General features: G+C 53.5%; 1 protein-coding gene across 1 annotated transcript; it reads right to left on the bottom strand.

Moving 5' to 3' along the window:
• Nucleotides 1–391: 391 nt before the first annotated feature.
• LOC140386513 (myeloid cell surface antigen CD33-like) lies at nt 392–17,712 on the bottom strand. The gene is made up of 3 exons (XM_072468910.1): nt 17,420–17,712; nt 15,555–15,848; nt 392–605 (listed from the first exon to the last, which is right to left on the bottom strand). The coding sequence occupies exons 1-3, from the start codon at nt 17,643–17,645 to the stop codon at nt 466–468; spliced, it is 660 nt and encodes a 219-aa protein (XP_072325011.1). The 5' UTR covers nt 17,646–17,712; the 3' UTR covers nt 392–465.
• Nucleotides 17,713–25,623: the final 7,911 nt, after the last annotated feature.

Here is a 25,623-nt window from a genome sequence, read left to right as displayed (position 1 = left end):
CAAAGATTTGCAAGTTAGGTGGATTGGCCATGATTAATTGCCCCTTAATGTCCCATTGGCTAGGTGGCGTTACCGGGATAGGGCGGGGGAGTGAGCCCAGGTAGGGTGCTCTTTCAAAGGTGCAGACTCAATGGTCTGAATGGCCTCCTTCTGCATTGTAGGGATTCTATGGTTCTATGATAAGCCGGTGGCACAAGGAAGGGAGGGGGGGGGCGCAGCTTTAAGGTTTTGGGCGGGGAGGGGATGTGAGGATGAGCTGTTTTACACACTGAGTGGTAATGACCTGGAACTCACTGCCCACGGCGGGGGGGCGTTGGGGGGGTGGGGGGGGGGGGCAGTGCTGGAATGACTCAATTACACTAAAATGATTCTAACCAGGACCAGTGACTGGTTTCATTGTAACCTAACCCACTATCACACGGTATTTGGCTGCACTGACATACGAGATTGTTACTGCACAAAGCTTTAAACAGTCTGTCGACTTCCTTTAACTCTTTGTCTCTCCCAGACACAAATCCCAGCGACAGTGATAACGACAATCACAGTGAATATCACAGCTCGTATTCCCAGGATCAGGATCACGTCCAGATTCTCTCCTCCACTGTCTAGAAAACACACAGAAAGAAATCATCATTTACTCTCTGCTTTCAATCTCTCACTCTGCCTGAACAATCAAACTGAATATCACTGCGACATTTGCTGTAATATTGATCCATCCACTGGGATTATATGGATCCCGAATGTTTTCATTGTAAACACTCGAAGAGTGGGCAATCTGAACTTTCACCTCAGGGTGGAACATTGGTGAGAATGGATCATTGTCTTGTTTGACTCCCGGTCCAATGTTTATCTCCATTGCTGTGAGCAGGATCATGTTATAGAAAAATCTGGAATCGTTTACTGCAGGCTGGAAATCCACCTCCAATGCATGTGCAAATCAGCAGGATCGTGACGGACCTCTGTCGAATTCACTCCCACAGGGAGTGGGGAGAATGTGGAATTCACTCCCACAGGGAGTGGGGAGAATGTGGGCCGGGATTCTCCAACCCGGCGCTGGGTTGGAGAATCCCCGCCGCCCCGACGCCGGCCTCCCTATTCTCCAGCGCCGTTTTTCGGGATTGTCGCCACGCCGGTTGGGGGCCGTTGACAGCGAGTGCCGAGTGGCCGACGAGTTTTGTCCAGTCCTGCTGGCGTGGATTACTCACCTCACACATGGCGGGACGGTAAGTGGGGGCCGTCCTGGGGGAGGGATCCGACCCTGGGGGGTGGACCCCACGGTGGACTGTCCCGCGATCGGGGCCTACCGATTGGTGGACGGGCTGGTTCCGTGGGGGCCTACTTTACTCCGCGCCGGGCCCTGTAGGAGTTTGCCATATTGCCCGGGGGCCGGTGCGGAGAAGGGAACCCCCATGCATGCGCGGAAATACGCCATCCGTTCCGTGCATGTGCGAGATCACGCCGGCCGTTCCGCGCATGCACGGACTCATGCGGGCCGTTCCTCGCCAGCTGGAGCTGCGGGGACGACTCCGGCGTGTAGAGGGTTCCATCTCTGCTACTCCACTACCGGGCCGATATCTGGGGTTTGAGTATCTGTGTGTGTCTCTCTCCAGCTGGCACTGAAACTTCAGAGGCCAGGGGATGCCGCACTGGGACACCTCCACGGGAGAGAGCACTGAATCAAGCCTGCCGTTTATCCCTAACCGGAAGCCTGAGGCTTATATCACACAGATATCCAGACCCCCACCAATGCCCAGGTGATTCTCTCTCTTGCCGGTGGTGCAACACCCACCCGGTTCCTACTTCGCTGGAGTAGCTTTCCCAAGAGAGAGAATAGGACACTGCTGTTTATTACCTAACCAGCAGCCTGTCCTGAGTGAACGGGTTTGAATCATTCAAGATGACCCGAGATTCTCGACCCCGGAATTAAGGTGAGGAATATCTTAACAATGACTTGGTCAGAGATCGCTGGTGAGAGATTGAAGAATTTAAACGACTCCAATTATCAGCAAATCGAGGTTTATTGCAAAACCCAGGTCAAAATCATCAAACAGAATTATAATAAAATCTTAAACTCTAACACAAACTAAGTCTATTCAGAAAGTACTATAACGGACACAACGTAAAATCTTATTGTTACACAATTTTAGCAAGGGCACAAAACACAAATCAAGCCCCCTTCCCCAAAGCCTCAACCACTATCAAGGTCAAGGGAGTTTCGCAAGCTGCTGCAGGGTACTTACAGTCACAGGCTGCAGGAGGTCAAGTCGAAGGTGGAGAGGTCAAGCCAAGAGACCCTCAATCGAAACACAGCCCCTTTTATATCCGTTTTACCTGGCTTTTTCCTGTGTTCGGCCAGCCCCTTTTGCATTGAATCCATAAGGTTTAAAGTTCCCGCTGGTCCTGCCCCCTTTGAGCCGGTCAGACCTGTCAAGATGGGAGTACCTCCCCTAGGTCCGCCTCCAGTCTGCTTTTCGAGATAACGAGGTTGAGCTCCCTTGTGAAGATTTTCAAAGTCTTCCATCTGCTCCGGAGATGCTGCTATGTTGATGGGGTGTTGATTGGATTCTGCTCTGGTGGAGGCCAAGTCATTTACATCTGCATGGGGCTATGACCATCCCATTGTCCTGCTTGCAGGCAGGCCCCCTGTGTATTCCCGTGCCCCTTTGTCTGTGTTTTAATCTTATCTAGTTGTCTGGCTCCTTCTTCCTTGTAGCTCCTGGGGGGGGGGGTTTGTAAATACCTATGCCCCTACTCGGCTCAGCGGACCAAGCCTGCTGGGAAATTTGGTTACGTTCCTTTGGCTGAAAAGTGTCCAGTTTACAGTCTCTGGGTTTTATTCTTGGGCAGTCCAAAAAGGGCCGAATTGCCCGAAAACCTTACAGGCGGCAACCTAGCCCCCTAGAAAGGTGAGAATTCCTCACTTTCGGCGGCCTTTCATGGCGGAGTCGTTGGCGCCGGTTTTCCCGCCGGCGTGGGGACTTGGCCACATTTTTAGAGAATCCCGCTTGTGGAATTTACTCTCACAGGTGGCAAAATTCTCCGTTATCGGCGGAAAGTCCGCCGATCGGCGCAAAAAACGGCGCAAATCCGACTTGCGTCACGTCGGAAAAATGGGTCGATAGTCTCCGGCCCGAAATGGGCTAGCAGCGACGTAACGGGATCCGCGCTTGCGCAGTGGTTCATGCCGTGCAGCGTCATACGCGCTGCACGGCGTGACGGCTCATAAGGCCGCGCTGCTCCCCCCCACCCGACCGGAACACCCGACCGCAACACCCGACTGGATGGCTGACCGTCGCTCAGCCCCGAGGTTCGAGTCACGCGATGTGGAGGCGCTCCTGGACGCGGTGGAGCAGAGGAGGGACGCTCTGTATCCCGGGCACGGCCGCAGAGTTGCCCCACGCCACAGCCGGCGTCTGTGGAGGGAAGTGGCAGAGGCCGTCAGCGCTGTGGCCCTGACACCACGGACAGGCACCCAGTGCCACAAGAAGGTGAACGACCTCGTCAGAGCAGGCAGGGTGAGCCTCCCCCATATCCCCCCTCCCCCATATCCCCCATATCCCCCCTCCCCCATATCCCCCCTCCCCCATATCCCCCTCCCCCATATCCCCCCTCCCCCATATCCCCCTCCCCATATCCCCCTCCCCCATTTACCGCATATCCCCCCTCCCCCATATCCCCCCTCCCCATATCCCCCCTCCCCCATATCCCCCATATCCCCCCTCCCCATATCCCCCCTCCCCCATATCCCCCCTCCCCCATATCCCCCTCCCCATATCCCCCCTCCCCATATCCCCCCTCCCCCATATCCCCCATATCCCCCTCTCCCATATCCCGCCCTCCCCCATATCCCCCATACCCCCCTCCCCCATATCCCCCATATCCCCCCTCCCCCATATCCCCCCTCCCCCATATCCCCCCTCCCCATATACCCCCTCCCCCATATCCCCCCTCCCCCATATCCCTCATACCCCCCTCCCCCATATCCCCCATATCCCCCCTCCCCCATATCCCCCTCCCCATATCCCCCCGTCCCCATATCCCCCTCCCCATATCCCCCATATCCCCCCTCCCCCATATCCCCCATCCCCCATATCCCCCCTCCCCCATATCCCCCCTCCCCCATATCCCCCATATCCCCCTCCCCCATATCCCCCTCCCCCATATCCCCCCTCCCCCATATCCCCCATATCCCCAAGTGAATCCAGCCCTAACCTTAACCTCTGCAATGCACGCGCAACCGATGGCGTGCATTCATTTACCTGCCTAACACTGTTGCCTTTTACCCCTGCCCCCCCCCCCCCACAGGAGAAGCGCGCACACAACAATAGGGAGCATGTGAGGACTGGAGGAGGGCCCGCTGATGAGAGGCCACTGACCGTACACGAGGAAAGGGCCCTGGAACTGGCTGGCGGACCTGACGACCGGGTGGTTGCTGATGCAGAGGTCGGGGGCCCACGAGCAAGTGAGCCATCAACAGCCCGTCCCCATATCCCCCCTCCCCTATATCCCCCTCCCCGTATCACCTGATCACTGCCTGATGTCTAACCATGCATGCTTCATTGTGTATCGCAGGACCAAACGTCCAGGTACCCATCCCCACAGATGCACACCGCCCGCAGGATGCCCCTCGGAGACCACAGGAGACGGAGAGACCCGCACCCTCCAGCATGCGACGCCCGCAGGATGCCCCTCGCACACCACGGGAGACGGAGAGACCTGGAGCAACAGGGAGACGACACCCCCGTCACGTGCGGGAGCGACCACCCAGCGACGAGGGGGGCAGCCACAGGCCCCCGTCACATCCGAGCCAGGACACCACTACCCAGGACACCACTACCCAGGACACCACTACCCAGGACACCACTACCCGGGACACCACTACCCGGGACAGCACTGCCCAGGACATCCCTACCCGGGACAACACTGCCCAGGACACCCCTACCCAGGACAGCACTACCCAGGAAGACGAAATACCGGACAGTGACTCAGAGTGGATGGGTGGAGACGAACCCCCACCCCAAAATGCCATGGACTCAGAGTGGGACGAAGAGCACGACACAACGCCACTGCTGTCACCAACACCCTCCACCATCGCAGAAACACTCACCTCGGTTGGGCACTTTAGTGATGAGGCGTCTGGTACACTCACTGGTGCGCACAACGCAGCCGTCCCGGTACAGCAGGTGGAGGTAGGAGCAGCAGAGGGGCCGGGCGGTCGGAGGGCAGCCCAGCCCAAGCGAACATCTGCCGCCCAGATGGATCCCGGGTTCCTGGAGTTACCACACCCACACATAGAGCCGGTGCAACCACCGACCCGGAGACGAGCGAAGAGGGTGACGGGCGGCTTGCGGCGGCTGCAGTCGCAGTTGGAGGAGTCCACCTGCGTCCAGGAGCTGGGAGTGGTGCCGATCATGCGTGCCACCCAGGCTGACACCGCACGGGTGGCGTCCGCGGTGGAGGCAATGGGTGCGACGGTGTCAGACATGGGGAACAGTTTGCGAGGCCTGGGTCTTTCCGTGCAGGCGGCGTCTGTGGCCCAGGAAATGGCTGCCCTCTCACAGGAGGCCATGAGCCAGTGCCAGCGCCAGATGGCAGAGGCGCTCAACGCCATAGCCCAGTCTCTGCAGGCCATGGCCCAGTCTCAGCTGGCCATGGCCCAGTCTCAGCAGGCCATGGCCCAGTCTCTGCAGGCCATCGCTGAGGGCATCGGCGCCAGTGGCCATGTGCGAGCCGGCGTCGCACTGTCACAGACAGGGTTTGCCAACCCCCTGGGCTCCATGGCTGCAAACCTGCAGACCCCTGTCGATACCAGCACGGGCCTCCAGGACTGGCAGCGCCAGATGTCGGGGGGGGGCGTCGGATGGCAAGTCCGTTCGCATCCCCCACCCATGTAGAGGCCTGGGGGCCATCGGGCACCCCGAGGGAGGAGGAGGTGGTGTAGTCCGTCCCAGCTCCCCCTGTAGGGGAGGTCCCGGTACACCGCAACACCTCGGACCCCCCCCCCCCCCTTCCGTCCCAGGTGTATCGGGTGAGCAACGGGCAGGAGAGGCTGGCAGCTCGCCATCCCAGTCGCCCGGGCCGCAGCCTGGCCCATCTAGGCCAGGACGCCCCAGGAAACGGCCGCCAAAGGGATCCAGTGTCAGAGGGCAGGAATCACAGGAGTCCACCTCCAGTTCTGCTGTACCGTCTGGGGAACCACGTAGACGTAGTCAAAGGGCCCGTAAGGCCAAACAATTAGACACTGAGTAAGTTGGCACGGGTGCAGGGCACAGATGAGTTTTAGGGGCTAGGGCACGTGCATGAACTCGTTTGGTTATTAAAATCAATGTTACACCTACAGAAGCTGCCTTTGTGCTCTGTCCAAAGCGTGCGGGGGTGTCATGTACGTTGAGCGCAAGTGTGTGTGTGAGGGGTGGTCTTACCTCAGCCCCAGGTGAGTCTGCCCCCTTCCCCCTGGGCCGCCCTCAACATCCCCCGGGCTGAGGACGGGACCGTGCGCTGCAGTGTCACAGCCGCATGCAGGGATGGTCCGGGTGGATGGTGGTACTGTGGCCATGGGTCAGACATAGACCAACGATGTAGAGCCAGGAGCTCACCGCAGGGCGGGTTGTCATCATCCTCCATGGCCTGCAATAGACACGCGTCTACCCGCAACTGTGTGAGCCCGGCCCGTTGTGCCGCAGGTGGATCGGCAATGGGGGGGGTGATGTGCATGCGGGTGGGGTGGGTGGGGTTGGGGAGGGGGGTGAGGGTGCTGGGTGGGTGGATGGGTGGGGGGTGTGGGTGGTCGGCTGTTGCCATGGTGTGCGGTCTGTGGCCATACTACCCGATTCCCACGCCCATCTAGTCAGTGAAGCGGGCGGCTATCAGTCTGTCCCGTGCCCGCTGGCCCAGCCGGTAACGGTGGACAGCCACCCGCCTGTGTCTACCCCGTCTGCCCTGACCATTGCCCCCATCCCCCTCATCTGGGGAGGACTGGGCCTCTTCCTGCTGCTCCTCCACTCCGCCCTCCTCTGCCTGCGGCACATCGCCCCTCTGCTGGGCTATGTTGTGCAGGACGCAGCACACCACAATGATGCGCCGACCCTATCTGACTGATACTGGAGGGCGCCCCCAGAGAGGTCCAGGCACCTGAAACGCATCTTCAGCATGCCAAAGCACCTCTCGATCACTCCCCTTGTCGCTACATGGGCATCATTGTAGCGGTTCTCCGCCTCATTGCGTGGCCTCCGTATAGGCGTCATCAGCCACGATCGCAATGGGTAGCCCCTGTCACCCAGCAACCAGCCCCTCAGCCGGGGATGGCGTCCCTCGTACATGCCGGGGATGGATGACCGCGACAACACATATGAGTCGTGTACACTGCCTGGGTAACGGGCGCAGACGTGCAGGATCATCATGCGGTGTTCGTCTAATAGGACCCGTTCCTATTGGTGAACACGGCCCTGTTATCTGCAGGTGGCCGCACGGCGACGTGCATCCCATCGATCGCGCCCTGGACCATGGGGAACCCGGCCACGGCAGAGAAGCCCACGGCCCGGGCATCTTGGCTGGCCCGGTCCACGGGGAAGCGGATGTAGCGGTGCGCCATGGCATATAGGGCATCTGTCACTGCCCGGATGCACCGATGCACCGATGTCTGCGATATGCCGGACAGGTCCCCACTCGGTGCCTGGAATGACCCCGTTGCATAAAGGTTCAAGGCCAGGGCAACATGGACATTAGCGGCTGCCGCCACGGCGGCCAACATCGCTGGCTGATCGGAAAACATGACGGTCGGGGGGCGGGGGGGAACGACGGCCTGATTTCATTGCCCATACCCCCTCCACCCCCCAGCCAGCTGCCACCCCGTTGCATAAAAGTTCAGGGCCACCGTAACCTTGACGGACACGGGGAGAGGGTGTCCCCCGTCAGTGTCACGCGGTGACAGGTGTGCCAGCAGGTGGCAGATGTGTGCCACGGTTTCCCGCCTCACCCGGAGTCTCCTCCTGCATTCCCGGTCCGTGAGGTCCTGGTATGACTGCCGGGGCCGGTACACACGGGGCGCCCTCGGGTGCCTCCGTTGCCATGGGGCCGCGACGTCCTCCTCCCCCTCCTCGTCCTGTCGGTCAGGTGTCCCTCCGGCCTGGGCGGCTGCCGCCTGTCCCTCTGCGGCAGCCTGCGCCGCCTCTCTGGCACGCTCCTCCTCCTCCTCCTCACCCAGGGCAACATAGACATGAGCGGCTGCCGCCACGGCGGCCAACATCGCTGGATGATCGGAAAACATGACGGCCTGGTGGGGGGGAGGGGAACGACGACATGTCATCATTGCCCATATCCCCTCCTCCCCCCAGCCAGGTGGCATGGACCGCATGGGTCCAACTGTTGGAGGCTGGCACCTGGCCAGGTGGACCAACTCACTTGCCCTCGCATCCCCCTCCCCGGCACAGACACCCCCCATCCCCCTCCCCGGCATGGAGCCCCCCATCCCCCTCCCCGGCACGGACCCCCCCCAACCTCCACCCCAGCACGGACCCCCCCCCTCAACCTCCACCCCGGCACGGACCCCCCATCCCCCTCCCCGGCACGGACCCCCCCCCCAACCTCCACCCCGGCACGGACCCCCCTCAACCTCCACCCCGGCACGGACCCCCCATCCCCCTCCCCGGGACGGACCCCCCCAAGCTCCACCCCGACACGGACCCCCCCCCAACCTCCACCCCGGCACGGACCCCCCCCAACCTCCACCCCGGCAAGGACACCCCCCATCCCCCTCCCCGGCACAGACCCCCCACCCAACCTCCACCCCGGCACGGACTCCCCCCCCCAACCTCCACCCCGGCACGGACCCCCCCCCCAACCTCCACCCCGGCACGGACCCCCAATCCCCCTCCCCGGCACGGAACCCCCCCAACCTCCACCCCAGCACGGACCCCCCCCTCCCAACCTCCACCCCAGCACGGACCCCCCATCCCCCTCCCCGGCACGGACCCCCCCCCAACCTCCGCCCCGGCACGGACCCCCCCCAACCTCCACCTCGGCACGGACCCCCCCCCATCCCCCTCCCCGGCACGGACCCCCTCCCAGCACTCCCCCGGAGCCCAGCCTACTCTAACCACCCCCCCCCGCCGCACACACACACACACAACCCGAGACACACCTCTCCTCACGCATTCAGACTGCGGCCACGCCATTGCCTGCCCAGAGCCAACCCCCCAGGCCGTCACTCACCTCCACGCTGGTCGGTGTGAACCTGTAGCACAGGGTCACGCCGATGAAAAGGAGGTTTAATTTACGTCGACGTGAACGGTCATCACGTCGACGGGACTTCGGCCCATCCGGAAGGGAGAATATCGGCAGGCCGAAAATCGGCTGCCTTGCACAGACCCGTGACATTCTCCGACGGCAGCGGCGACTTTTCTCCCTTCGGAGACTTCGGCAACCGGCGGGGGCGGAATTCACGGCGGCCAACGGCCATTCTCCGACCCGCTGGGGGGTCGGAGAATGACGCCCGTGAGATTTGTTCCCATGGGGAGTGGAGAGAATGTTGAATTCGCTCCTACAGGGAGTGAGGAGAATGTGGGACTCGCTCCCACAGGCGGTGCAGCTAATGTGGGACTTGCTCCCATGGGAGTTGGGGGGAATGTGGGATCACTACCATGGGGAGTGGGGTGAATGTGGAACTTGCTCCTACAGGGAATGGGGAGAATGTGTGACTCTCTCCCACAGGGAGTGGGGAGAATCTGGGACTCGCTCCTACAGGGTGTGGGGAGAATGTGGAACTCACTCAGCCAGTGAGTTCTCCCAGTGAGCCAGAGAAGACAGAGCCAGGAGTGAGACATAGCTAAGAGTGAGTTTGGGAATTTTAATCTAGGTGGGAATTCGAAGCTGGGTGGGGAGGAAGTGCTTTTTATCCCTGGTAAGTGACTGGTAAGTAGTGTTTCTGTTTTTCTGTTTCTTTTCATTGGTATATTTATTTAATTTTTCTTTGTTGTTTTTTTTGTTGAAATTGTAGTTGTTGAAGTTAACCGAAGGTTTAAGACATGGCAGGAGATCTCAGACCTGTGTCATGGTCCTCGTGTGTGATGTGGGAGCTCAGGGACACGTCCACTGTCCCTAGCTCCTTCATGTGCAAGAGGTGTGTCCAGTTGCAGCTCCTGTTACACCGCTTGACGGCTCTGGAGCTGCGGATGGACTCACTTTGGAGCATCCGCGATGCTGAGGACGTCGTGGATAGCACGTTTAGCGAGTTGGTCACACCGCAGGTGAAAGGTACTGAGGGAGATAGAAAATGGGTGACCAAAAGACAGAGCAAGAGTAGGAAGGCAGTGCAGGTGTCCTCTGCAGTCATCTCCCTGCAAAACAGATATACCGCTTTGGATACTGTTGATTGAGATGGCTCACCAGGGGAAGGCGGCAGCAGCCAGGTTCATGGCACCGTGGCTGGCTCTGCTGCGCAACTGGGCAGGAAGAAGAATGGCAGGGCTATAGTGATAGGGAACTCAATTGTAAGGGGAATAGACAGGCGGTTCTGCGGACGCAACCGAGACTCCAGGATGGTATGTTGCCTCCCTGGTGCAAGGGTCAAGGATGTCTCGGAGCGGCTGCAGGACATTATGGGGGGGAGGGTGAACAGCCAGCTGTCGTGGTGCACATAGGCACCAACGATATAGGTAAAAAACAGGACGAGGTCCTACAAGCTGAATTCAGGGAGCTAGGAGTTAAACTAAAAAGGAGGACCTCAAAGGTAGTAATCTCAGGATTGCTACCAGTGCCACGAGCTAGTTAGAGTAGGAATGTCAGGATAGAGAGGATGAATGCGTGGCTCGAGAGATGGTGTAAGAGGGAGGGATTCAAATTCCTGGGACATTGGAACCGGTTCTGGGGGAGGTGGGACCAGTACAAACCGGACGGTCTGCACCTGGGCAGGACTGGAACCGGTGTCCTAGGGGGGGTGTTTGCTAGAGCTGTTGGGAAGAGTTTAAGCTAATGTGGCAGGGGGATGGGAACCGATGCAGGAAGTTGGAAGGTAGTAAAACGGACAGAAATAAAAGGCAGTAAGGGGGAAAGTGTAAGGCAGAGAAGCCATAGTCAAAAATCAAAAAGGGCGACAGTACAAGGTACAGTTACTGAGGGGAGCTCAGTGAATAGGACCAGGAATACTAAAAGAAATAAAACGGGAAGTGAAAACATAAATGGTAAGCGACGCGGCAGGTTGTTACATGAAGATATGGGTTCAACGACAAGGAAAATTAGGAGAAAGGTTAAGAGGAAATATAACTTAGGAGAGGTTACTGATCGAGGTGTTAAGATTCAGAACAGAGGTAAAAAAAGCCAACATAAGTGTATTTTACCTGAATGCTCGTAGTATTCGGAATAAGGTAAATGAGTCGATGGTGCAAATCATCGTGAATGACTATGATTTAGTGGCCATTACTGAAACATGGTTAAAGGATGGTCACGACTGGGAGTTAAATATCCGAGGGTATCAAACTTTTCGGAAGGACAGAGTGGATGGTAAGGGAGGTGGTGTAGCTCTGTTATTTAAGGATGACATCCGGGCAACAGTAAGGGATGACATCGGTGCTATGGAGGATAAGGTTGAATCCATTTGGGTGGAAATCAGGAATAGTAAGGCGAAAATGTCACTGATAGGAGTAATCTATAGGCCACCAAATAGTAACATTATGGTGGGGCAGGCAATATACAAAGAAATAACAGATGCATGTAGAAATGGTACAGCAGTTATCATGGGGGATTTTAATCTACATGTTGATTGGTTTAACCAGGTCGGTCAAGGCAGCCTTGAGGAGGAGTTTATAGAATGAATCCGCGATAGTTTCCTAGAACAGTATGTAATGGAACCTACGAGGGAACAAGCGGTCCTAGATCTGGTCCTGTGTAATGAGACAGGATTGATTCAGGATCTCATAGTTAGGGATCCTCTCGGAAGGAGCGATCACAATATGGTGGAATTTAAAATACAGATGGAGGGTGAGAAGGTAAAATCAAGCACTAGTGTTTTGTGCTTAAACAAAGGAGATTACAATGGGATGAGAGAAGAACTAGCTAAGGTAGACTGGGAGCAAAGACTTTATAGTGAAACAGTTAAGGAACAGTGGAGAACCTTCCAAGTGACTTTTCACAGTGCTCAGCAAAGGTTTATACCAACAAAAAGGAAGGACGGTAAAAAGAGGGAAAATCGACCGTGGATATCTGAGGAAATAAGGGAGAGTATCAAATTGAAGGAAAAAACATACAAAGTAGCAAAGTAGTGGGAGACTAGAGGACTGGGAAATCTTTAGGGGGCAACAGAAAGCTACTAAAAAATCTATAAAGAAGAGTAAGATAGATTATGAGAGTAAACTTGCTCAGAATATAAAAAAGATAGTAAAAGTTTCTACAAATACATAAAACAAAAAAGAGTGGCTAAGATAAATATTGGTCCTTTAGAGGATGAGAAGGGAGATTTAATAATGGGAGATGAGGAAATGGCTGAGGAACTGAACAGGTTTTTTGGGTCGGTCTTCACAGTGGAAGACACAAATAACATGCCAGTGACTGATGGAAATGAGGCTATGACAGGTGAGGACCTTGAGAGGATTGTTATCACCAAGGAGGTAGTGATGGGCAAGCTGATGGGGCTAAAGGTAGACAAGTCTCCTGGGCCTGATGGAATGCATCCCAGAGTGCTAAAAGAGATGGCTAGGGAAATTGCAAATGCACTAGTGATAATTTACCAAAATTCACTAGACACTGGGGTGGTCCCGGCGGATTGGAAATTAGCAAACGTGACACCACTGTTTAAAAAAGGAGGTAGGCAGAAAGCGGGTAATTATCGGCCAGTGAGCTTAACTTCGGTAGTAGGGAAGATGCTGGAATCTATCATCAAGGAAGAACTAGCGAGGCAACTGGATGGAAATTGTCCCATTGGGCAGACGCAGCATGGGTTCATAAAGGGCAGGTCGTGCCTAACTAATTTAGTGGAATTTTTTGAGGACATTAACAGTGCGGTAGATAACGGGGAGCCAATGGATGTGGTATATCTGGACTTCCAGAAAGCCTTTGACAAGGTGCCACACAAAAGGTTGTTGCATAAGATAAAGATGCATGGCATTAAGGGGAAAGTAGTAGCATGGATAGAGGATTGGTTAATTAATCGAAAGCAAAGAGTGGGGATTAATGGGTGTTTCTCTGGTTGGCAATCAGTAGCTAGTGGTGTCCCTCAGGGATCAGTGTTGGGCCCACAACTGTTCACAATTTACACAGATGATTTGGAGTTGGGGACCAAGGGCAATGTGTCCAAGTTTGCAGACGACACTAAGATAAGTGATAAAGCAAAAAGTGCAGAGGTTACTGGAAGTCTGCAGAGGGATTTGGATAGGCTAAGTGAATGGGCTAGGGTCTGGCAGATGGAATACAATGTTGACAAATGTGAGGTTATCCATTTTGGTAGGAATAACAGCAAAAGGGATTATTATTTAAATGATAAAATATTAAAACATGCTGCTGTGCAAAGAGACCTGGATGTGCTAGTGCATGAGTCGCAAAAAGTTGGTTTACAGGTCCAACAGGTGATTAATTGCTAGAGGGATGGAGATTAAGACTAGGGAGGTTCTGTTGCAATTGTATAAGGTGTTAGTGAGGCCACACCTGGAGTATTGTGTTCAGTTTTGGTCTCCTTACTTGAGAAAGGACATACTGGCACTGGAGGGTGTGCAGAGGAGATTCACTAGGTTAATCCCAGAGCTGAAGGGGTTGGATTACGAGGAGAGGTTGAGTAGACTGGGACTGTACTCATTGGAATTTAGAAGGATGAGGGGGGATCTTATAGAAACATATAAGATTATGAAGGGAATAGATAGGATAGATGCGGGCAGGTTGTTTCCACTGGCGGGTGAAAGCAGAACTAGGGGGCATAGCCTCAAAATAAGGGGAAGTAGACTAAGGAATGAGTTTAGGAGGAACTTCTTCACCCAAAGGGTTGTGAATCTATGGAATTCCTTGCCCAGTGAAGCAGTAGAGGCTCCTTCATTAAATGTTTTTAAGATAAAGATAGATAGTTTTTTGAAGAATAAAGGGATTAAGGGTTATGGTGTTCGGGCCGGAAAGTGGAGCTGAGTCCGCAAAAGATCAGCCATGATCTCATTGAATGGCGGAGCAGGCTCGAGAGGCCAGATGGCCTACTCCTGCTCCTAGTTCTTATGTTCTCACAGGGAGTGGGAGAATGTGAGACTTGCTCCTACAGGGAGTGGGGAGAATGTGGAACTCGCTCTCACAGGGAATGGGAGAATGTGGGACTTGCTCCCACAGGGAGTGGTTGAGGTGAATAGTGTTGATGTATTTAAGGGGGAACCTGGATAAACACGAGGCAGAGAGAAATGGAAGGATATGGTGATGGGGAAAATGAAGAGGGTGGGTGGGAAGCGGCTCCTGTGGAGCAGAAATGCCAGCATGGAGAAGTTGGGCCAAGTGGCCTGTTTTGGTTCTGGAAATACTATATAATTCATGGATGCAACACCATGGCCAATAAGAAAGGGAATAATGTAGAAATCTTCTATCCAACATCCCCAGACAATAATAAACCACTGCAGGAAATCACACAGAACGTGTGTTATCTGCTAATCAACTTCACATCTTTATGATGTGAGCCAGGAGAGATTTACTCGAATGGTTCGATGGATAAGTGAGTTTCTCATTATGAGACGGTGCTGTACATGTTGGTTACAGTTTGATAGCTATAAAGAAATTTTTGTAGTTATCCATAGATTAACTGTAAATCTTTACTGAGTGTTAGAACTGTTTACAAATATACAGGAAACGGTGACAGCCGGAAACTAGCTCCATGCTTACTGGTACACACGTCTCTATTCAACAAGAAGTTGACCCTGGCTATTGATCTCGTGCTCTCTCACATCACTGTGTGGGCAGTACCATTATCAGTCCAGCATTAACCCTTTCTGTGCCAGGTCCAACTGGGCCATTGGACATAATAGAAAAAGTGGACATTGGAGCAGTGAAAGCATAATGTCATCATAGAATCCCTTCAGTGCAGAAGGAAGCCATTTGGCCCATCGAGTCTGCCTCTGAAAGAGCACCTTAACCCAGAGTCAGGTCCCCACTTTATACCCGTAACCCAGCAGCGCCACCTAACCTTTTGAACACTAAGGGGCAGGAGCAATTGATCATGGACAATCCACCTAACTTGCACATCTTTGGATTATGGGAGGAAACCAGAGCACCCGGTGGAAATCCGTGCAGACACGGGGAGAAGATGCAAACTCCACACAATTAGCCAAGGCAAGAATTGAACCCTGGTCCCTGGTGCTATGAGGCTGCAGTGACGCCCATGTAAGCTTTGAACAAACAGGAATCCCCTCCCTAACTCTCTCCATCTCTCAGTTTAAGACACAACTAAAACTTTGACACCAAGCCACATAAGGCGGAGGAGAAGGCAAGTCAAATGATCCCATGTGCAGATTATCTCATCTGTATCACATTGATGTTCATGGGATCTTGCTGTGCACAATCTAGACCATTCCAGCTATTGTAGAATGTATCATGACCTTACTTACCTTGCACAATCAGTATGAGGGTCCGCTCCGATGAAACAGATGGATATCTCACTCTACAGGTGAGATTTTGTCCGTGGTGTTTGAGTGATGGGGTCAGGCTCAGAACAGAAGTATAGGTCAGAGTGACGCCATGCTGAGTTACAGTGTTTGAGACTGATCCAGGTACGTCAGTGGGAGTGTCCCAGGTTAAGACAGGTGCTGTTCCATTGCATGTTGTGTTGAAGGTGCAGCTTATGTCCACACGCTTTCCTTCAATAATTTCAGCAGGGAATGTCCTGGGTTTATCTGTGAAATCTGACACACAGAGAATGGAGCCTTTTAGATAAATATAATGTTAAGCATCAGTTCAAATAGAAATCACAGTCCCACAAGAGAAAGCCCCTTTCCAAGGATGATATCAGAACTGAGAGATTACAATGATCCGAGAATGTTATAGAATCATGAAATTTCTACAGTGCAGAAGGAGGCTATTAGGCCCAACGAGTCTGCACTGACCCTCTGAAAGAGCACCTTACCTAGGCCCATCCCCCCTCTCTATCCCCGTAAGTTCATAACCCCACCTAACCTGCACATCTTTGTCGGAGGGAACTGGAGCACCAGGAGGAAACCCACTCAGACACGGGGAGAACGTTCAAACTCCACACAGTCACCCAAGGCCAGAACTGAACCCGGGCCGCGAGTGCTGTGAGGCAGCCGTGCTGACCACTGTGCTACCGTGCCATCCTACCACAAGAGAAGAAATAAACATGTAATGGTGATAACAGAATTACGGTCTGATAATCTAATTATTCCCCTTAATGCTGTCCCACTCTCCACCCACACACACACAAGACAGACACACAGTGGAGAAGGGACGGATCAAACTAATCGGGATTGAAAGGGATGTGACATGGATATCTTCACTACTGAGGACGTAGTCTTTGTAGTCAGCTATCTCGGGATGTTAAGTGTTGAAAAGCACCGGTTGGTTTGGACCTTCTGGTATGTGCCTTCAATCAAACCTCACGGACTGTAGTAATTCTTCTGGGGAGTCACTTTCCCATTTAGCAATTTGGGTTTAACTGGCTGTGGTGCAGAGATAAAGAGAAAGGCCTTTCTTCAGGTCCTTAGAGAGGTCATCAGGAAAGTGAGAGAGAGAACTGTGGCTCTCCAGCCTCTCAAATCAGAAGGGAAACTTAAAACCTCTCCGAGTGGAGCCTGATGTATTTTCCACAACCTCTGTGACCAACATCAATCAGCACAGAGAATTAGATAAGTCCAGGGAATATGAGCAGTTGATTGGCTGCCAGCCAAGTCCATCAGATCGAGTCATCAATGGACCATGCCCGATAACACATTGTCTGGATGACAAGTCGAAATAGCACATTATACTGGGGTGTCCCTGTTTAAAAGCAAAGGCTGCAGTATTTCAGAAGCCAGCAGAACAGAACATAAAGAAAGGGAAGCAAGATTTAAACATGGGAATCCTTACACTACTTTCAGGCATTGACGTTTCTATCTCTCAGTTTGATACACTTTCACTCCGAGACTCTTGAATTGACAACACTGCGTGAGAGTGGAGCAGATCAGATCTTGGAGTGCACTGGCTCATTATTGACTCAGGGACTGACTTTTAAACAGGATTAGAGAGATCAATGTGTGTGGATAACCTGATAACAGTGATGCACACATCATACATTTAATCATTAATATTAAGGAGAGTATTAGAGGTTGATTTAGGATGAACTGGAATCTATCACCAGGTTATTGATAATCAGACACTGTTATAAAGCTGTGTTTTATGTTAATGTGTAATGTCACAGTTTGTGTTATTTTCTGCTGAATGCTTTACGTGAATTTTTGAATAATCATAACACGGCACTTACTAGAAACCCGAAGCCAGGTGGAAGAGTAATATCTATGGCTTGGACCATTGTCAAATTCTATACTGAAATGATAACTTCCTTCATCTTTCCGTCTGATGTTGTTTATAATCAGGGAACAGTTGCCATCCATCAGGTCTCCAGACAATTGCAACTGATGCAGGAACCCTTTTGGCCGGTGATTCTGATCCTTGGAGTGAAAATACACGGCCCTTACTCCCGCATGCATGTGACTCGACCAGATTCCGACTCGCGGTTGCTTTGCCAGACACGATGGATAACTGTAATGACATGGAATCTGTACACACGAACCTTTCTGCGCTGTCACCTGTTGTGGAGTGTGGCCTTTCCACTCCTGTGACAGTCCAACTGGGGACAGAAATATCAACATTTAACACTGGATGGTTTATAGATACATAAAACTCAAAACTTACAGATGAGACTGGATTGGGAGCTAGTCAATACTGAAGAGAACTGCAATAAACTAAAGGAAGATGTTAATAAACGTACAGAATGGACAGATAAGTGACTAATTGACTTCCGGTGGTGGGGATGTGCTGAGCAGTCTCAGGAAAGGTGCCTTCTGACCACGGGTGAACTAGGAGACGGGATCTGTGCTGACATGTACAGCCAACTAATGGAAGAGGTACCCCCTCCCCCACCCAGCCCCGGAAGAGACAAGGACGAATGGGCAGAAGAGCTAGGCAGGGAGATGTGGGGAGAACTCTGGATCAAAGAAGCTAAAGGGCAAACTTCTCCCGTGTGCAGGGCTGAGCCTAACACAACCAAAGGTGGCGCACAGGGCACACCTAATCAGAACAAGAATGAGTGGGCTTCTGGAGGTGGAGTGCAAGTGTGAATGTTGTGATGATATGCATAAGCAATCTTGTGTATAACAATGTACATGACCTCCGACCACCAGGTGGCAGTGTATACCTGCCATGTGACTCTGTGCCTTGGGGAGTTGGGAGTAAGTCATGTTGGTGGTTAGACGTATTTTGCAGTAGCTCTAGAATAGTTAGTTAGGGTTAGTAGTTTGCTATATATTTATTTCAGTTATCTTTACCATGCAGCTGTTTTATCATAAATTATTTTAGGTAGTCCAGAACTACATATTCTGTAGTACATCATTCATATCGGTCAGTATACAGAACATGACAAACGGTGGCAGGGATGCCTGGCAAACCACACCCACATGTTCTGGTCCTGCTGATACCGGACGACCTTCTTTGAGGCCATGTTCACGGTTGTGGGGTGAAGGCGGAGCTGTGCCCTCTAGTGGCAGTCTTCGGGGTTTCAGAACAGCCAGAGCTCTTCATGGGGAGAGGGGATGATGCCCTAGCCTATGCCTCCCTGAACGCCCGCCAGTTCGGCTGGCAATCGGCTGCACTACCCAAGGCTGCAGACTGGCTATCTATCCTACCTGGCAGAATTTCTCAAACTGGAGGAAATAAAATATGCCATTATGGGATTGGAGGGAGACATCAACCCAGGGAGGGTTGAATTAAATAGAATAGAAACATTTACCAGAAACATTAAGCCGGGTTACAGGATAGTAGCTGTAAGTAATCCTGTCATCAAATCGTATTCTGAAATAATAAGGTCCTGCATCTTCCTGTGTGACGTTGGTTATAATCAGCGAACAGTCTCCCTCTTTCAGGTCTCCAGACAGCCGGGTCCGATGGTGGAAATGTGACACCACATGACTGTGATCCTCGGAGTGAAAAACTGTAGTTGACGTCTCCCCTTTCTCGTTATTGAACCAGACTCCAACTTGAGATTGGTTTGCCAGATGTGACGGATAACTGTAGTGACATGGAATCTGTACACACAAACCTTCCTGCGCTGTCACCTCTAATGGAGTGTGGCCTTTCCACTCTTGTGACAATCCAACTGGGGAGAGAAATGTCAATATTTAACACTGGATGGTTTGTAGATCCACTAGACTCGATATCCACCCCTCTGTCTCTGGTGCCCGATGACAGAGGGGGGGGACCATCTACAGGACACAAAAGGAACTTCCCAAGGTTTCAAAACAGAGGGAAGAGAATCCTGGACACAAGAGTGGCCAAGTTCATTCCACATTGGCTCATGGTCCTCAGGACCCTGGTGAGTGAAGCCAGTCGTCCACCAAACACAGAGTCTACAAGTCACACAGGATAACTGAGTAAATGTCTCATCTTTCTACACTGCTCGCTGAGCTATCTGTTTAACTTTCGGTTGCTTAATTTCCTTATTGTGGTGACTCTGATGGTGAAAGTGGGCAGGAAGTGTGGGGACTGCACTCTCTCTGTCTATTCTAACTGTTGCTGCACCACTAGCCTCCCCCTCTGGGTTCCTCCCTGGTCTGATGGACGGCCGGGACCTCAGGGTATGGAGCGGGGTGCTGCACATGGGCCACCACCTCGAGTTTCTCTCCTGTTATTTCTATCGAGATTGGCCTTAAGTGATTATTATTGGTTTCTTGCCAAGCTACGGCAGGATCCTGATTTCACCAACAGGGGTGGGCCAGTTAGATCGCAAAGCGATCGGTTGGCGCGGTTCTCGATTTTGGCCTTCCCTGCGATCGAAAGGCCTCGCCATGCTCTCGCTTAAGTGTCACATGCCCATTAAGTCCTGCCCCTGTTCAGGGGATAGTTAATCTCCATCAGGGCTCATAGGGAGAAGAGAGAGGGCAGGGAAAGGGAGAGGTTAGTAGGGGAGATTTTAAGAGTGGACAGGAGATACGCAGAGGCCCCTGAAGAGGGACTACTTAGGGAAAGGCGAAATCTCCAGACGGAGTTCGACCTGTTGACCACAGGGAAGGCTGAGGCACAGTGGAGGAAAGCGCAGGGGGCGACGTATGAGTATGGGGAGAAGGCAAGCCGGATACTGGCACACCAGCTCCGTAAGAGGATGGCAGCGAGGGAGATAGGCGGAGTCAAGGATGGAAGGGGAGCTACGGTGAGAAGTGCGATGAAAGTAAACGAGGCATTCAAGGCCTTCTATGAGGAGTTGTACAGATCCCAGCCCCCAGCGGGGGAAGAGGGGATGCGACGATTCTTGGACCAACTGAGGTTCCCGAGGGCGGAGGAGCAGGAGGTGGCTGGTTTGGGGGCACCAATTGGGCTCGAGGAGCTGATTAAAGGTCTGGGGAGTATGCAGGCAGGGAAGGCCCCGGGACCGGATGGGTTCCCGGTTGAGTTCTATAGGAAGTACGTAGACCTGTTAGCCCCGTTGCTGGTGAGGACTTTTAATGAGGCAAGGGAGGGAGGGACCCTGCCCCCGACAATGAGGCGACGATCTCTTTGATCCTAAAGCGGGACAAGGACCCACTGCAATGTGGGTCGTACAGGCCGATCTCGCTCCTCAACGTGGATGCTAAGTTGCTGGCAAAAGTGCTGGCTACGACGATCGAGGACTGTGTCCCGGGGGTGATTCACGAGGACCAGACGGGATTTGTAAAGTGCAGGCAGCTAAACGCCAATGTGCGGCGGCTTCTAAACGTGATAATGATGCCATCGGTGGAGGGAGAGGCGGAGATAGTGGCGGCTATGGACGCGGAGAAGGCCTTTGACCGAGTAGAGTGGGAGTACCTCTGGGAAGTGCTGCGGAGGTTTGGGTTCGGGGGAGGGTTTATTAGCTGGGTTAAGCTCCTATATAGAGTCCCGGTGGCAAGTGTGGTTACGAATCGTCGGAGGTCGGAGTATTTTCGGCTGTATCGAGGGACGAGGCAGGGGTGCCCCCTGTCCCCCCTGTTGTTTGCATTAGCAATTGAACCTTGGCCATGTCATTAAGGGAGTCTAGGAAATGGAGGGGGGTGGTCCGAGGGGGAGAGGAGCATCGAGTGTCACTTTACGCAGACGACCTGTTGTTGTATGTGGCGGATCCAGTGGAGGGTTGGTGGAGGTCATGCAGACTCTAAGGGAGTTTAGGGATTTTTCGGGCTATAAGCTCAATGTAGGGAAGAGTGAGCTCTTTGTATTACAGGCAGGGGACCAGGAAAGGGGGATAGACAATCTACCGTTGAGGAGGGCGGAAAGGAGCTTTCGGTACTTGGGAATCCAAATAGCTAGGAGTTGGGGGGCCCTACATAAACTTAATTTGACGAGGCTGGTGGAGCAGATGGAGGAGGACTTCAAACGATGGGATATGTTGCCACTCTCGCTAGCGGGTAGAGTGCAGTCGGTCAAAATGGTGGTTCTCCCGAGGTTTCTTTTTGTGTTCCAGTGCCTTCCAATCGTGATCACCAAGGCCTTTTCTAAGAGGGTAGGCAGGAGCATTATGGGGTTTGTGTGGACGAATAAGACCCCAAGGGTAAGGAAGGGGTTTCTGGAGCGCAGTAGTGCCGAATCTGGGTGGCTACTACTGGGCAGGCAATGTGGCGATGATCCGTAAGTGGGTGATGGAGGGAGAGGGGGCGGCATGGAAGAGGTTGGAGACGGCGTCCTGCAAAGGAACGAGCCTGGGGGCGCTGGTGACGGCACCGCTGCCGCTGTCGCCGACAAGGTGCGCCACGAGTCCGGTGGTGGCGGCAATGCTAAAGATCTGGGGCCAGTGGAGACGGCAAAGGGGTGCAATGGGAGCATCGGTGTGGTCCCCGATCAGGGGTAACCACCGGTTTGTCCCAGGGAGAATGGACGGGGGGTTTCAGAGCTGGTATCGGGCAGGGATTAGAAGAATGGGGGACCTGTTCATTGACGGGACGTTTGCGAGCTTAGGGGCACTGGAGAAGTTTGGGCTGCCCCCGGGAAATGCTTTCAGGTACATGCAAGTGAGGGCGTTTGTGAGGCGACAGGTGAGGGGATTCCCGTTGTTCCCGGCACACGGGATTCAAGATAGGGTGATTTCGGGTGTATGGGTCGGAGAGGGCAAGGTGTCGGCGATATACCAGGAGATGAAAGAAGAGGGGGAGGCTTTGGTAGAGGAGCTGAAGGGTAAATGGGTGGAGGAGTTGGGTGAGGAGATTGAGGAGGGGCTATGGGCTGATGCCCTAAGTAGGGTTAATTCCTCTTCCTCGTGTGCCAGGCTTAGCCTGATACAATTTAAGGTGGTTCATAGAGCGCATATGACGGGGGCGAGGCTGAGTAGGTTCTTTGGGGTGGAGGACAGATGTGGGAGGTGCTCAGGAAGTCCGGCGAACCATGTCCATATGTTTTGGTCATGCCGGGCACTGGAGAGGTTCTGGAGGGGAGTTGCGGGAACAGTATCTAAGGTGCTGAAAGTCCGGGTCAAGCCAAGTGGGGGCTAGCACTATTTGGAGTAGTGGACGAGCCGGGAGTGCAGGAGGCGAAAGAGGCCGGCATTCTGGCCTTTGCGTCCCTCGTAGCCTGGCGAAGGATCTTGCTAATGTGGAAGGAGGCGAAGCCCCCCAGTGCGGAAACCTGGATAAATGATATGGCAGGGTTTATCAAGTTGGAGAGGATAAAGTTTGCCTTGAGAGGGTCTGCAGGGATTCTACAGGCGGTGGCAACCGTTCCTAGACTATCTCGCGGAGCGTTAGATGAAGGTCGGACAGCAGCAGCAGTAACCCGGGGGGGAGGGGGGGGATATCTTTCATGGGGCGGGGGGGGGAGGAGGGAGGGAGGGGGAAAGGGGTTTATTTGGGGGGCATTTGAGCAAGAAAATACATGAATGATCCGGAAAACTGACATGTACAGGAGGAATTCAATGTACAAAGCTCTGTATTATATCGATTTACCATGTTCATGTCTTGCTATGTGAGCTTTCTTTTTGTTATGGGGGGGGGGGGGGGGAGGTTTGTTTGTAAGGGTGAAAAATTTTGTTTAAAAATTCTTAATAAATATATATATTTTTTTAAATCCTGCCCCTGTAACCTGCTCCAGCCCAGAATGCTGCCGCCTCGAACCATCTCTAAAACCTGTAACCTCCCGCAGTTGCTACAACCCTTTTTCTGAACTCCACCAGCCATTTGTCCTTCTCTGTAACCTTGTCCGGTCCCTTTGAACCTCCCTGATCTCTGCGCTCCAGCCTTTCGATCATCTCCCCCAATTTCATCGCTCCAACAGTGACAGCTGTGCCTTCAGCTGCCTGAGCCCTAAGCTCTGGAATTCCCTCCCTGAAGCTCAGATCTGGAGGAGCTCAGAGAATCTCATTTTATTGAGAAATCACCATTACCACAGGGCCCAAGGTTTACAGGCGTCGCTGGTCTTTTGAACAGATACCGGACAGCATGTGCCCCAGGAGTCTCCACCTCAACAGGGAACTGTGTGGCACCTGTGCCATGACCTCGTGGACTTGGCACCATGTGGAGGAGGAGGATACCCGCTCCTGGTGGCCATCAAGGTCACTGCGGCCCTGAACTGCTATACCTCAGGATCATTCCTGGGCTCGAGCGGGGACTTGTACAGCATCTCATATGCTACAGCCCACAAGTGAAGTCCGTGAAGTCAGAGATGCCCTGTTTTCCCAGGCGGCAAACTTTGACATGGACCACGCCCAACAAGATGCTCGGGAAGTAGGATTCTCCGCCATAGACGGGATGCCCGAGGTCCAGGGGCTAATAGATGGCACGCATGTAGCCCTGCATCACTGAGCCATCTGGGAGTGCCCGATGTCAACAGGAATGGGTTCCAGTCCCTGACAGCTACATCCTAGGGCAGTTGGACATCCTCAGCCTCTTTGAGGACCACGCCAGGACAGCCGTTTGGCTTTTGGGGGATAAGGGTAATCTGCTGAGTGTCATGATATTCAAACACACACATCATGATGGACACACTAACAGGCAAATCAGAGTACACAACACCACAACCAATCACAGACAAGAACACCAACCACATAAAAAGCACGAGCACGACACCTGGAGGTCAGTAGGTCTGGGGAGAAGGAAACAAGACAGAGCTGTTGAAACACCACAAGCAGGGAGCCCCCCACGTGCAGAGTGCAAAGACCAAGTTGTAAATAGTGAGTTTAAATAAAGAAGCGTTGTACCATATGCAACTGTGTTGGCTCATCTGTGTGTCAGAACACCCAACACCACATGGTACAGGAGTGGATCGATACCTGCCTACCAACCTGCCATTCTGGACATGGACCACACCGGCAAACCGCAGCCGATGCAAGTCACGGGGAACCTAGGCACCAACTGGAAGCTCTACAGGCAGCGATTTGACCTGTACATCCGTGCCACCGAAAAACAGAATGTCTCGGATGATTCGAAGATTGCAATGCTCCTCTTCTACGCAGGCCCCCACCCAAACGATGTCTTTAATTCACTGGTGTTCGAAGAAGGCGAAAACCAGGCCAAATATGACACGGTCATCCTGAAACTGGACCAGCACTTTCAAACTGAAGTAAACGAAACTTTCGAAAGATACATCTTTCAGCAACGCCTGCAAGGTAAGGAGGAGCTTTTTCAACCCTTTTTGACGCACCTCCGGATTCTGGCGCAGTCCTGCGGTTACGGCACCACCACAGAGTCCATGATCAGGGACCAGATTGTTTTTGGCGTTGCCTCTAGTGGCCTACGCCAGCAGCTTCTTAAAATAAAGAGCCTCACCTTAGCGTCTGCTGTGGAAGCCTGTGTCCTCCATGAAAATGCTACCTGCCGTTTTGCCCGATTTCAGGCGTCCGAGTTGGCACGGAGGGGGTCCCCAGCCGTCGAATCGGCAAGCCAGGCCGCCCACGACGTTGAACGCATCCAGGCCGTCGATTTCTTCCCGCCCCACGGCCCGGACGACAGCGGCCGCTTCCCGCGCTTTTCGCGGTCTCCCGCGCAGGTGCGCGCCAAAAATAACGGCCACAACGAGGGACGCACTGCGCAGGCGCGCCCACCGCAAGATCGCACTGCGCATGCGCAGTGGCGCAACGAACGCCGTGACGTCATGACGTGCAGAAATTGTGGAGGTCTACACTTAAAAGGGCAATGTCCTGCAAAATACCGACAGTGCAACAGATGTGCCATGATAGGCCACTACGCAGCCCGCTGTCGTGCGGCTCAACCTATGGATCCGGCGCATCCTCGACAACCTCGCACACGAGTCAGGACCGTCCAGCCCACGCATCAAGACTTCCAATTAAGTGATGCAGATGACCAGGATGACTTCCGAGTTGCCGTCATTGATGTCAACAAGGTCAATGCCATCAATCCAGACGATGAGTGGTGTGCCACCCTGACGGTCAACCGATCGCGCGTCGCCTTCCGTCTGGACACCGGCGCATCCGCCAACCTGATTGCTTACTCTGCAGTCCAGGCCATGAAGGTCAAA

This window comes from Scyliorhinus torazame, chromosome 12 (assembly GCF_047496885.1).
Source record: "Scyliorhinus torazame isolate Kashiwa2021f chromosome 12, sScyTor2.1, whole genome shotgun sequence".
In the NCBI taxonomy this organism is placed as follows: domain Eukaryota; kingdom Metazoa; phylum Chordata; class Chondrichthyes; order Carcharhiniformes; family Scyliorhinidae; genus Scyliorhinus; species Scyliorhinus torazame.
This window is presented reverse-complemented; position numbering and strand designations above follow the sequence as displayed.